The sequence below is a fragment of the Euprymna scolopes genome, chromosome 11 (assembly GCF_053919585.1).
Source record: "Euprymna scolopes isolate OS-2025 chromosome 11, ASM5391958v1, whole genome shotgun sequence".
Taxonomy (NCBI): Eukaryota; Metazoa; Mollusca; class Cephalopoda; order Sepiida; family Sepiolidae; genus Euprymna; species Euprymna scolopes.
This window is the reverse complement of record NC_136492.1, coordinates 100798751-100812353: the sequence shown is the minus strand read 5'-3', so window position 1 is coordinate 100812353 and position 13603 is coordinate 100798751. Positions and strand designations below refer to the sequence as shown.

The 13603-nt window shown below is 36.4% G+C and overlaps 1 protein-coding gene across 1 annotated transcript in view; it reads left to right on the top strand.

Moving 5' to 3' along the window:
• Positions 1-13603, top strand: part of LOC145287999 (NFX1-type zinc finger-containing protein 1-like) — a 49012-nt gene that overhangs the window by 15898 nt on the left and 19511 nt on the right. Inside the window, 2 exon segments of the mRNA XM_080135998.1 lie at positions 6915-6961; positions 12244-13602. Coding sequence (XP_079992124.1) covers positions 6942-6961; positions 12244-13602 — 1379 coding nt within the window. The 5' untranslated portion in view covers positions 6915-6941.

Here is a 13603-nt window from a genome sequence, read left to right as displayed (position 1 = left end):
CCAACGTTTGATTAGTTTCGCTTTATTAATACGAAAAAGACAAACAAACAGCAGAGACGACAGCATGGTGGGAATTTTTTTAAACTCGATCAAAAAAAAAGATAGAGACGATGTCTTTTTGCGAATCTGAGATATTATGATTTAGGAAGTATCCAAAAACTTCTCCCGGAATCTAACCGACGTGAGAACCCCCAGCCAAAAAGGCTTTCATGGACACGTTTTTTTTGCCTTTTATATCTATAATATAAATCTCACCGGTCTGTTTAAATGTATGTATGTTTGCATAAAACTTTCGACAGAGGCGACAAATTTTCATGAAATTGGTGTACTTTTGAAACTCGACCTTTCGGACGACAAATATCAAAAAGAGCATTTTTTTTTTTCACCTGTTTTTCCTCTGGTGCATAACCGGTTCGAGCCTGCTTACTACTCTTATTTTTTATTTTTATTTTTTTTTGCTAAACCAACACCCCCTTACACACACTTCCACTTTTCCGCCTTTGCGTCATGGGTTCGAGCCTTCCTGCATACTACAACTTTGTTTTTTTTTTGCTCAACAGACACCTCCAAACACCCGGGCAATGCCGAGCACCCAAGCTATAATATAAATCTTACCTGTCTGTTTAAATGTATGTATGTATGTTTGTATATCAGCCTAAAACTTTCGGCAGAGGTGATAAATCTTCATGAGATTGGTATACTTTTCCAGCTTGACCCTTCGGACGACAAATATCGAAAAATTCGCCCAAAACATTAATTTCTTCACCCTCAACTGGGCACTTTTCTACAGGGAGGGTCGGTTTTCCCACTGACATTTTTTGCCAGTCATTCGACGTTGCAAAAAAGAAAACGTAAACGTCACATAAAAGGCGTTATTTTGACTGCCCGTGATGTGACAACCACGGTAGGTTCATCGATAAGAGCATTTGTTTTTTTTTCATCTCTTTTTCCTCTGGCACGTTATGGGTTCGAGCCTGCTTAATTCGAGACTACTATTTTTTTTTTGCGCTTACAATTTTACTTCTTTTTTTTTCCTCAACCAACACCCTTACACACACCGCTACTTTCTTTTCTACCTTTGCATAAGGGTTTAAGCCTGCCTGCCTACAACAACTTTTGTTTTTATTTTTTTTTTTTTTTGCTCAACACACACCTCCAAACACCTGGGCAATGCTGGACACCCTGGCTAGTACATAGATGAATCTCAACTGCCTGTTTGTGTGTGTGCGTATGTCTGCGAAAACATTTCACAGATGCTTCAAACAATGACAAAATTGGTATCGTTAAAAAGATCAGTCTCTCTGCCAACAAATATCCAAAAATTGGCCAATAAACATTCATTCTTTGACTGTTAACTGGCTGTTTTTTACAAGGAAGGGTAACTTTTTCCTTCGACATTTTTGCAAAGTCATCATACACCTTGCAATGACTAACCTTATCTCGAACGGCACTAACATCGTTTGTCATGGTGAGCGCGGGGACTAAATAGGTGGCTTTTTTAACCTTCTTTTCTTCCTTCATGTTTCAAGTTTGAGCCTGGCTACTGTGGCTAAGTTTTTTTTTTTTTTTGAGCTTGCACCGGTACTCGCTGCTGTTTTCATTTTTTTTTAGGGAGTTGGTTAATTTTTTGTTTGTTTGAAACATTTTTTTAGGGCTCCATTGCTCAATGTGTTTACCATAAAACCTCTCTACACCTGGGCAACGTCAGGTGCCCTCACTAGTCTATTATATAAAAGTGTGTGTGCGTTTGTATGTCCGCCAAAAACTTTTGACACACGCAACAAACACTGACAAAGTTGGTATCTTTAGAAAGGTCCATCTCTTGGATGACAAATATCTAAAAATTGGCCAAAAATATTCATTCTTTTCTGATCAACTGGGCCGTTTTTTGCAAGGAGGGGTCACATTTTGTCAACATTTTTGCAAGTTATCATACACCTAGTGATCTCAACATACTTTTGAAACACGTCATTTCGAAGGCCCATAACGTCATAAATCGCCATGGGCGAGACGGCTAGCACGTTTGCTTTTTTCATCTCCTTTTCCTCTTTTGCATTACAGGTTCGAGCCTATTATTATTTTTTTGTTTTTGCGCTTGCATGAATACTTGCTGCTATTTTCATTGAAACAAATCATTTTTTTTTTTTTCTTAGAGGGTTGGTTGCTCCATAGCCCCTCTCTACCCAGGCAACGCCAGGTACCCATGCTAGTTTCATATATATATATATATATATATATATATAAAAGCGAAAATGTGTGTATGTATGTTCGCTTTTTGTGTATATCCAAGAAAGGCTTTTTTTCAGAGAAGCGCTCGGTTGAGTCAAAACTTCTTAAAACTTTTTATATCACATATAAATCATAATATCTCCGAGTTAACAACGGAGCTCGCCTGTCTATTTAATTTGCTCGACTTCGGGAAGATAAATATTCAACAGTTTTTGCTTGTCGCATGTGGATTAGGCTTTTTCCTATAATAAAAGCAACACTAATTCCGGTCGCCATCGGCCGAAATGTCCGAAAACAATCAGCTTTGATCAATGTGGAAATATTTTCCTTATATCAGACAATTGCTATTCAATTTGGGCAAGGGGAGCTTTTCAGCATCTTGGGAATAAAAAAAAAATGCGTTCCACAGTAAATGAAATACCCCGCAGTCAAAGTTGACCTCATTAAGTCATTAAAACGTGCACCTACAAATTCTAAGTAATTAAATAAATTCAAACGTGTTTCCGTTAGTATGTCGTGGTGACCCAATAGTTAATGTCGCACATTTTTTTTTCACACTTTAATTTCCAACTTTGCCTCAAGGGTTTCGGTTCAATCCTCATACTCACCTACCAAAACTTTTTTATTTTATTTTAACCGCTCCCATCCCTCTCCCCTGGAGTTTTGATTTACCTCCAAACACCTGGGCAACACCTGGTACCCTTCGCTAGTATAATATATAAAGGGCAAAATGTGTGTGTGTTTGTATGTCTGCCAAAAACTTCTGACACCCACGGAAGATCCTAACGAAACCAGTATCGTTTGAAACCTCGGTCTTTCAGACGACAAATATCAAAAAATTAATTCGCCCGTTTTTACAAGAAAAGTTTGCTTTTTGCATCAACAGTTTCGCAAGTCCTCATCCCTGTTCGATTGTCTACGCTTAATTTCAATGCTCTCGACTTCCACTTTTGCCATGAACACATCGGCTAAGATGTTACTTTTTTTTTCCTCCTCCGCGTTATGGGTTCAAGCCTGCCTGCCTACTGCCACATTTTTTTAACACCTCTCTCCACCCAAACTGCCTACTGTTGTTTTTATCTCCCCCCCCCTGCTACTACCACTTTTTTTATTTCTTACTACACCACCTACATACACCCGGGCAATGCCAATTGCCCTGCTAGTTTAATATATACAAGGCAAAATGTGTGTTTGCATGTCTGGCAAAAACTTTCAAATCACGCAAAGAACACTGACAAAATTGGTATTTATAGAAAGATCAATCTCTCAGGCGACAAATATCCCAAAAGTCGCCAAAAAAGATTAATTCTTTGACTGTCAACTTGGCTGTTTTTTGCAAGGAAGGGTAAGTTTTTTTGTTGGCATTTTTGCAAAATCATTCACACCAAGTGATCTCAACGTACATTTAAAACACGTTATTTCAAAGGTGTTCCGTAACCGAGTCAGTTAATGCATTTGCTTTTTTTCACCTCCTTTTCCTCTTTCACGTTACAGGCTATTTTTTTTTTTTATTTTTTTTTTTATTTTTGCACTCACATGGACACTCGCTATTATTTTAGTTGGTTTGTTTTTAGAGCTTGGGAGTGGTTACTCAATAGCCTTAATATACCATCTATTCACATCCGCGCAATGCTGAGAACCCATGCTATATACAAAAGAAAGGGTTGAGCCTAGAATTTAACCATGAGCGACACCAGCATTGATAGGAAAAGAGAATGAAGAGACATCATCCAGAGTTACTTGGAATCTTTGATTAGAAAGAAAATACCTAATCATGTCAAAAACCCTGAAGTTTATATATAAGACCAGAATGCCACACTAAAGACTATAACCATGGCCAGAAACTTTGTTTTCATCATCCTGGGCATATCCCTGTTATTCATGGCAATTCAGCGATGCATTTTGAGGGTGCTGGTAATGGTCCTGTTGTCATAACTTAGATCGGTAGAGAGCATCAGTTGTACAGTGGCACATCTCCAGTCTTGCTCATTAAACATTGTGTCACTTTCAGACATGATAGAAGGCTCTTATTGCCCTTGGGATTTGTACACAACTGGCCAACTAGTAGATGGTCTGCAACAAAAAAAAAAGAAAAGCAGTTTTCATGAAACAGAAATGGAATCATCATCTTTTTTATGGCAACAATTTTATCATTCCACTCTGTTTAAGATCAGAATGCAACACTGTTGAATGCCTTCAAAATATCAAGTGCAATCTATTCTGATACAATTTTTCATCATTTTTGCTCGAACTCAGTGGAGAAGGAATATTTTTATTTTGTGTCAATTCAGAGTGCTTTTTTGATGGTTAGAAGGCATGTATGTTTTTCTTCACATTAAAAACCGACCTTGTTTCTAACTGCCCTCATAGGGAGACAAGTAAAGAGGTAAGTTTTAAAAATCTCCAAAATCACATTTAAATTTCCCATTGTGGCTTTCCCAGTACCATGCATCACCAGATCACCTTGCCATCAGACACTTACTTACTTGTACTTGAAACGACATTCACCCTGGAGGAGTTGAGTCGGCTTCATGAAGATGCACATCTCGTACCACTGCGGCCCAAGCCCGGCGATCGGAGGCAAGATCCCAAGTGAGCAATAGCCAGTCACGTCTCCAACGAGACAGACCATAGATGAGCGGGCCCGAAATAAGCTCAGCATCAGCTTTGATAGTCCCGAGCCACGTTCTTAGCTGGCCACCAACACGTTTTTTCCAGCCGGGTAGAGGACGTGGGGAGATAGCCTCGTGGATAAAGACCCCCGCATCACAGCGAGAGGCATGGCCGAACCATCGAAGGCGTCGGGCCCGCAGTAGGTCAGTAATTGCCATTGGCTGAATCCGCTGTGGAGCCATCGGAATGATCAAAATCGGCCAATCAATTTAACCCTTTTTGGGTAAAGTGTCGGCATGCATGTGTGAGAAACTTGCTTGTGAAAAAGAAGAAACAGGAAATTCTCACTTCTTCAAGTGACAGCAAAGATGCATCACCGAGGGAAAGCAAAAAATGCCAAAAAACCAACAATATCTTTCTCTTCAACTCAAATTACTTTTCCCTCAAAGAAACTGTATTATCTTCCAAGGTTCAATTCCTATCATTTACTTGATGGTCTAACACTTAAATATAACAGGTGGACAAAATGAAAATATTTCCTAAATACAAAAACAAACGTTTTGAATCTAAGTTATTGTACTTGTCTGTCCTCATTAGTTATTTAAAATCCATTTTTACGAAGCCCAACTTGAAAAACAATCTCTCTCCCCAGCTCTCTTATTCCAAAGAATCCCATTATCAGATTTATGTTTTCCTTTCATTGAAATAGATATTATTTTTCTGATGGACAGAATTTCATGGACATCTAGGCTTCAGCCTCTGTCCCATCGACGAAATATTGCATCCCCCTGCCTGTTCTACAAATACTTTAATGGTGAATGCTCTGACGAACTGCAAGCATTTGTACCTCATCGATGTGACTACCCCCGACAAACCCGACAAGCAACTAAGTCCTACCCTTTTACAGTACAGATCCCTAGGTGTAAGAAAGCCTTTTACTCCAATAGTTTCTTCCTCAGAACTGCAAGTCTTTGGAACTCCCTTCCAGGATACTGCTTTCCCAACTGTACTGATATGCAGAAGTTCAAGTGTAATGTGAACAAACATCTTTCTATTCATCTTCCTTCATAATGCCCCTGCAAATTATGTCCTCTATAGTAGCCCCCTACTTCAAAGTGACACTTGCCTTGTTTGGAGTGAAGATTGAATTAAAAAAAAAAAAAAACCCATCAGAAACCATGTAAACCACATCCATAGCTATAACTCATTAGTACATATGATTAAATAAGCATCTTTTTTCAATTAACTTACTCTATATTCTTACTGAGAGTTTAATCACACATATTGTCCACATATATTAAACCCACCATGACTGACATGCTATATACTTACCTACATTATATAATAAAAACTATACGCCTCCTATATCGCAGAGATGAATTTACTTCCCCCAAACAACCTCAATATTTTATTTCGTTCCTGATGTAACTATCACTAGGTGTCACATCCCTATTATGTTACCTAGAATCTTCTCTCCTTCTGATGAGAAGCATTAGGCCTCGAAATACCATGGTATAAAGAGTTCTCATTGATGTATACCCTTACTGAATAAATGAATAAATCTATATATATTAATATATAGTTTCATATAGTCATTTTCTTTCTTTATTGATTTCTATATAAGCTTCAAATCAATTTGTTGAGCTTTGCATTATCCTGATGAGTCTCCTCTTAAAGAATTGATCTTATTCTCTTCCTTAAACTTTCCCATATATATGTAGTTTCTTCTATTACAGAAAGCAAATATATCTTTGATCTGATAACTTGTTCTTTTTATTTTTTTTTTTAATTCTTATCATTTTCTACTAGCTGAGGATGGAGCATCCTACTGGATGCCAGACATTCCTGCTATTTTACGCATTCTTTCTCATACATTCCAGACCTGCTAGCTCATACATTTCAACTGAGAGATCGTTTTTAGATTCTAACCGTCCCTCTAAGTTCAATTGTTTCAATCTTTCTTGCACTTGGTTCACTGGGTATATTTGCCAAGTAGTTTTTGAAATTTTTTTTTTTTTTCTCATAATAGAAAATCTTCTCATCAGCAAAATGCTTTATTTTCTATTTTTCAGGTTGAATACTAACGCATCAAAAGCAAAATGTATGGAGCACGACAAAGGTATATTTTACATATTAAGAATATGTTTTTTTCATATCCATGTAAACTCCCATTTTAAAGCATACATGAAAAATCTCTTTTGTGAACTTATACTTTTAAACTTGTTGTTTTGCTTGTGTTTTTTCATATAACATAGATCTCTCTCTCTCTCTCTCTCTCTCTCTCTCTCTCTCTCTCTCTCTCTCTCTCTCTCTCTCCCACACATTTGAATATGACCTAAAAACTGCTTTCATTAAAAAGGTATCTTTAAAACTTTCTCCCCGCAAAAATTTCCCTCCAAACTGGAACCCTAAAAAGATTGCCAAAGTTTCAACTAAGGATGTACCGATGTAATCGGTAATCGGCCTAATTGGTCATTTTGCTGATTAATCGGTAATTGGCCAATCAATCGGCAAATTGGCCAATTAATTACTTTTTTTTTTTTATTCCATTTTCACCCCAAACAAGGCACAGTGCCACTTTGATGTAGGGCTACTATCGGGACCATAAGTTGCAGAGATACTACGTGGGGAGTTAAGCAGCAAGATATCTGTTCACATTACACTTGAACTTCTGCATGTGAGTACAGTTGGGAAAGCAGTATACCGGAAGGGAGTTCCATGTCTAGTAGTTCTTGGGGAGAAACTATTAGAGTAGAAGGCTTTCTTACATCTAGGGATCTGTACTGTGTAGGGGTGGGATTTTGCTGCTTGTCGAGTTTGTCAGGGATATTTACATCAAGGAGGTACAAGGGCTTTTATTTCGTGGAGCATCTACCATTAAAATACTTGTAGAACAGGCAGAGGGATGCAACATTTCATCGATGGGACAGAGGCTGAAGTTTAAATGACAGTTCAGGACCTATCAGGTTAGCGACTCTCTTTTGAACCCTGTCCAGGAGTGAGACTTATAGCAAATGCACCAGCCCAAATGTAACAACAATACTCTATACATGGGGAAATGATGGTCTTGGAGAGGTATAAGTAACTTTCTAGCATGGTAGAGAGAGCCTACCTTCCTCACAGCGGCCCCGGCAATGCTCTCAATGTATCTGTTCCAACTCATGTTCCTTGTGAATGTTAAGCCAAGGAGTTTGAAAGAAGTAGTTTCAGGTAATGTATCTTTAGCCATAGCTATTATTAAGGTTTCTTGTAATTATTGAAGAAAACAAGTTTAGTCTTGGCAGCATTGAATGTGATCATCCATTTTTGTCCCCATTCCACTACAGAGTAGAGGTCTTCCTCTAGTGTTTCTGCCATTTCCTTAGATATGTGTTCATTTGTTTTCCCTTTGTGCCTGTTATAGTGCATGGTGTCATCAGCAAATATACCCATCTCGGAGACAATTTTATCAGAGAGGTCATTTATGAATATTAGGAATAATAGAGGTCCAAGGATAGACCTCTGAGGCACTCCCGCATTTATATCATATTGTTTAGATGTATGACCGTTGAGGATAATCTGGATTCTTCTCTTATTTAAGAAGGATTTAATTATGTTCAGTAGTCTTCCAGTGAATACTTAGTAATGATCTGATTTTTCGGAGAAGACCATCATACCATACCCTGTCAAAAACCTTAGATATGTCTAGGACTACAGCTTTACCCTCCCCTGCTTTGTCCAGTGTATGGTATATACGTTCAGAGATTACAGTTAGGATATCTGTTGTAGAACGGGCTTGCCTAAATCCATATTGTTGGTCGGTCAGAAGTTTAGCAGCTGTACGGTGATGGACTAGAGCTTGATTAATTATGGACTCAAATATTTTGGCGAAAAGTGGGTCAGTAATTTAATGGGTCAGTAATTTAATGGGTCAGTTCTTTCACTAGAATTCTTGTAAACTAGTGCCAGAGAAGAAGTTTTCCAGCAGTCAGGAAAGCATGATTCATTAAGGCATTTGTTGTAAAGCTTGGAGGGGACTGGAGCAACCTCAGTAGAGCATTTTTTGAATAGCACAGCTGAGAGGAGATCAGGTCCACATGCTTTTGAGGTGTGTAGGTTTTTTATGATATCATGCACCTGAAAAGGAGTGATTTTGAGATCATCTAGTGTGGCGTCTGTCTGCAAAGGAAAATCAGGGAGGGAATGGTTTGCTCGGTCTAATGTGGAGTTTGAGGCAAACCGACTTGCAAGCATATTAGCCTTCTCGGTTGCCGTACAAATAACTCCATGATTGTTGGATAGTGGGAGAATTGTTGATTGTCCATTATTTACTACACTGTTGTAGATTTTCCAGAAATCATGGATTCCTAATTTCTGTGCTTCGATGCGTTTTCTGGTGGTTTCAGTATATTATCTCTTAGCTGTCGCTATTTCTTTCTTACAATTACTTCTAGCTTCGTCTTTGTCTATTTATACTGGACATATCTTGGTTAAATCTGTGGATTGCATGCTGCCTTTGAGCAATGGCAGCTGCACATTGGGGAGAGTGGGGTTTTCTATAGAATTTCCGCTTGGGAACATGTACTTCAATTGCCATTTTGAACCATTCAGTGGTTTCATTTTTCTCTTTCCTATTAAATTTAAATCATTTCACCACTGTCAAGTGACTCATCAGATAGCTTTGACACATTAACATAGTAAATGCTAATTTAACATTTTTATAGCCTTTTGCCTTTATTAGCTAAAATTACAAAATATAAAGTACATATTGAATATAATTAAATAATTAGATAAGAAAAAAGAAATTACAAACCAACTACAAAGTACAAATTGTAATTTTTTAAGTGAATAACTATAAGCTAAAGTTCTGCACTTGCTGCTACTCTACTTCCTCTTCTATTCTTGCTGCCTGCCTCCTCTGCTCATAGTCTCCTCAGTATTTAAAGCTGAATACTTTTAAGTTGTAATGTAGAAACATTAGAATTTCTCTATTCTTAGAACACAGCCTGTTCCTCACATTATCACATGCACGAAAGAGCCTCTCACTCTCCACAGATGAAGATGGTGCACTTAAAATTTTGAATCCAATTGAATTAGAAGGTCTCCTGTGTCTTCTTCCACCACTGAAATGGATCATCACCTCTTGCGAGTAGTTGTAAAGCTATGTGATGATCAAGTTCTTTTGTGCACTTAACCATAAGGGATTTACTCCCCTTGAGTTTAGATTGTGTTTCTTGTATTTCTGTTGTAGTTGCAGTCTCCAGGTTTAACTCAGCTTTTACCTGCTCTAGGTTTTCATTTGTTACTGTAGGCTTATTCAAAACTAATTCATCAAACAGGTTTGAAAGAAAAACAGTTTTACTTTTACTTTGATCTTCTTGACCCTCAACAGAGCTTAAAGTGTATCTTGCTGCTTATGCTTCATTATCATCAGTAGAAAGTAGAAGATGTATAATAAAATCTTATTCTTAATAGTGTTTTCCATGTCGTTTTTTTTTAATTTAAATTTGAATCTTAGATCTAGAAAAGTAGACACAAGTTTTTTATCATTTAGATAGGACGAAAATCTTGTTTCCATTGATTCATTGAATTGTTCAACAGTGGTAAGGATTCCACTAAAGTCAGAAACATCATAATTAGATTGGACAGCTTTTGAAAGAAATAACCCCAAAGCTAAAATCATAGGTATTATCATTGCTATGGTTTAAGTTCTGTAACTTGCTTCTTTGGTGATTTCTTCAAATGGACTCAGTAACTGGACAATTTTTTGAACGAGTGGTCAATGGTAAGTTGTTAGGGTAGGAATTTTATAGTGTCACAAATTCTCATATAAAAAAAAGAAGGAGTCTCTTATTAAAAAATTCCAATTTGTGCAAATCATTCTGCTTCACATATATGTCGTGAAAAATCCTTTCTGATTAATGTTCTGTAAATTAGCATGAATAAGAGGGTTGAAAAACATCTTATATTGTAAAAAGCACATATTTTAAGAATGAAATAATGTAAAAATAAGTTTATTACATATTATTTCAAAATTCAATATAAACGATTTTTGAGTTATATCGCTTTCAAATTTTCAATGTTTTATTTGGCTTCAGCTTACAACATTTTCCATAATAAAAACAATGTCTTAGAAAAGGAGCTTCTCATATGTATTAGTAGGCTGGATATAAAAAAAACATGTAGAAAGAATTGGGGAAAGATTAATTTTGGAGTAGGTTAATGATGAACACTTTGCCAAAGAGTGTCTAAGGATTTTTAGTATGATTACCAGGATATATGTATCTGAGATTTCTTTAATATATAACAATTCCAGAAATATTAAAATGATTCCTACAGTTTTAATACTCAAGTTAATATAGAATGGGACTTACTGGTCCATCCTTAGTTTGAAAAATAGTAACTTCAACACAGGGACATAAAGTAGGGGATACAGTGGATAAAACTGATGTTCCAATCAAATGACAGCAAATAACTTTAGACGCTTTACATTCATTTTCCATCAATTTCGTTGACAAATGATACAGAATAGAGATCCATTCATGGAAGTCCAGCTTAAAACAAACAGTCTCTAAAACAGATGACAGGAAGGATTATTGTTAATACAGTCAAAAGTTTAATGGTTAAAACTTTACCAAATGAATTTTAGTATCATGGCCAGAATATATGTATCTGAGATTTCTTGAATGTATGAAAGTTCCAGAAATATTAAAATGGTTCCTACAGATTTAATTGTTCAAGTAATATAGGACAAAACTTACTGCCTCAATCCTTTAGTTTATAAAATGGAATTGAGATCCATTTGTGAAAGTCCGGTTTAAAACCAACAGTCAAAAGTGATCTGTGCTGCTTGTGTATCATCTCTTACCTCTATTATGTTATGGATACGATTCTAATTGTTCTGAATCAAGCTTCCCATCACAGTTTTGGTAAAAACAGATCATCAGCAATTTATTTTTCTGTTATATTATTATTTATTTTATTTATTTATTTATTTTTACATTTTTAAGTACTTACACAAAATACAAATTGCATTATCAGTGACATATTCTAGGCAGGTTACATGAATTTGCATGGACTGTAAACTGCACAAGTACTTTTTTTTTATTCAACTTAACATAGAATGACTATTTCAATTATAATTATGTTTATTTTTTCTTTTTGAACTGTTTGTTAGCATTTTAAACATTGGCTATCATTTTCGGTAAAAAAAAAATCACGATTTTTTTTTTTCATTACATTAAAAGTTGAGCAGTGTCAGAAAAAAAAAAAAGCAGCAACAAAATTTTCATTCAGCATCTTCCGGCAGTTTACATAACCTGCTTGGAATATGTTATGATAACACAGTCAATATTCTGCATAAGTACTCATTTTTGTTTTTACCAAAACTCTTTGATTCTTTTGCTTTCTCTTTTTGTAAAGGATTCCCAGAAACCATAACCAGCGAAGAGAATTCACGGCAGCCAGATTGAATGATTTAATTAGGAAAGACCAAAATGAAGTTACTTTCAGTCTGTCTTCTAACTTGACACCTTTGAAAGAACTTTTTGACCAACCAGTTACCTATGAAGTTGCAGAATTATTTCTCAGAGTTCTCAAAAAAAGTCTGCAAAGTGTTTCCTTAAAGGAACAAAATAACCAAATTCTATCGTCAGTCTTTCATTCAAATTTCCCTTCGAGGATTTCTCAAATTCTCATGAACATTAACAAACTTAATAATGCAAGAAACCTTTTTGATTTTCTCTGTAATCTCATGTTTCTTCTGAAGATAATTATTGTTCGTAATCCAACTGATTATTTGCCAGCCGTTCCAATCGTTGGACTCTTAAGTGCTTTATTAGATGGACATGATGTGAACATGACGCCTGATGAGGCCCAAAAGCTGATAGACAAATATGAGGAACTTCAACGTTTGTTAAAAGTCTTGGTAGAAAAGACTGAAGTCAGAAACAGTGCTTTAGATCTTGAAGACAGTCCACCCGAAGACTTTCGCACTCTTGAAATAGTGCCATCAGCCAAGTCTCTTCATTCCGAAGACAATGTATTTATTCGAAAAAATAAACTGAAAGGCGCTTATGATAATGTAGATCATTATCTAGATGTTCAATTCCGTCTGCTGAGAGAGGATTTCCTTTCCCCTTTACGAAATGGCATCAGGGACTACCTTGCACTAGCTAAAGATCAGAAAACCCACATAAATGACCTACGCATCTACCATAATGTATATGTTTTGTATCCACTATGTACATTAGATGGAATTGCCTATAGAGTATCATTTAATGTGTCTCATAATGTCAATTGGGAACAGAGCAAACGTCTTCTGTATGGTTCTCTTGTCGCTCTGACATCAGACAATTTCCAAACCATTTATTTTGCAACAGTTGCAGCCAGAGAAGTACCACAACTAAAGGAGGGATATATAGATCTTTTATTTATTTCTTCGGAAAATATTCCTAACTTTTCACCAGACACAAGTTTTATTTTGGCTGAGACAACCGCCTACTTTGAAGCTTGTCATCCAATCCTGACAGCGTTGAAAGAAATAAATGAGGAAAACATGCCATTTCAAGACTATATCATTCACGGCAAGTCAGATGTAAAAACACCCAAATATCTTACTCAACAAAACCCTCTTAAAATGGATCTCGCTTGCTTAACGAATGACTGCAAACTTTTTTATCATTCTCGAGAAAGGGTTGTCGAAGTAGATTCAGAAAACTGTCTTTCTCTAGATATTCTTCATGATCCGTGGCCGAAGGCGGATGATTTGAAGCTGAATGAC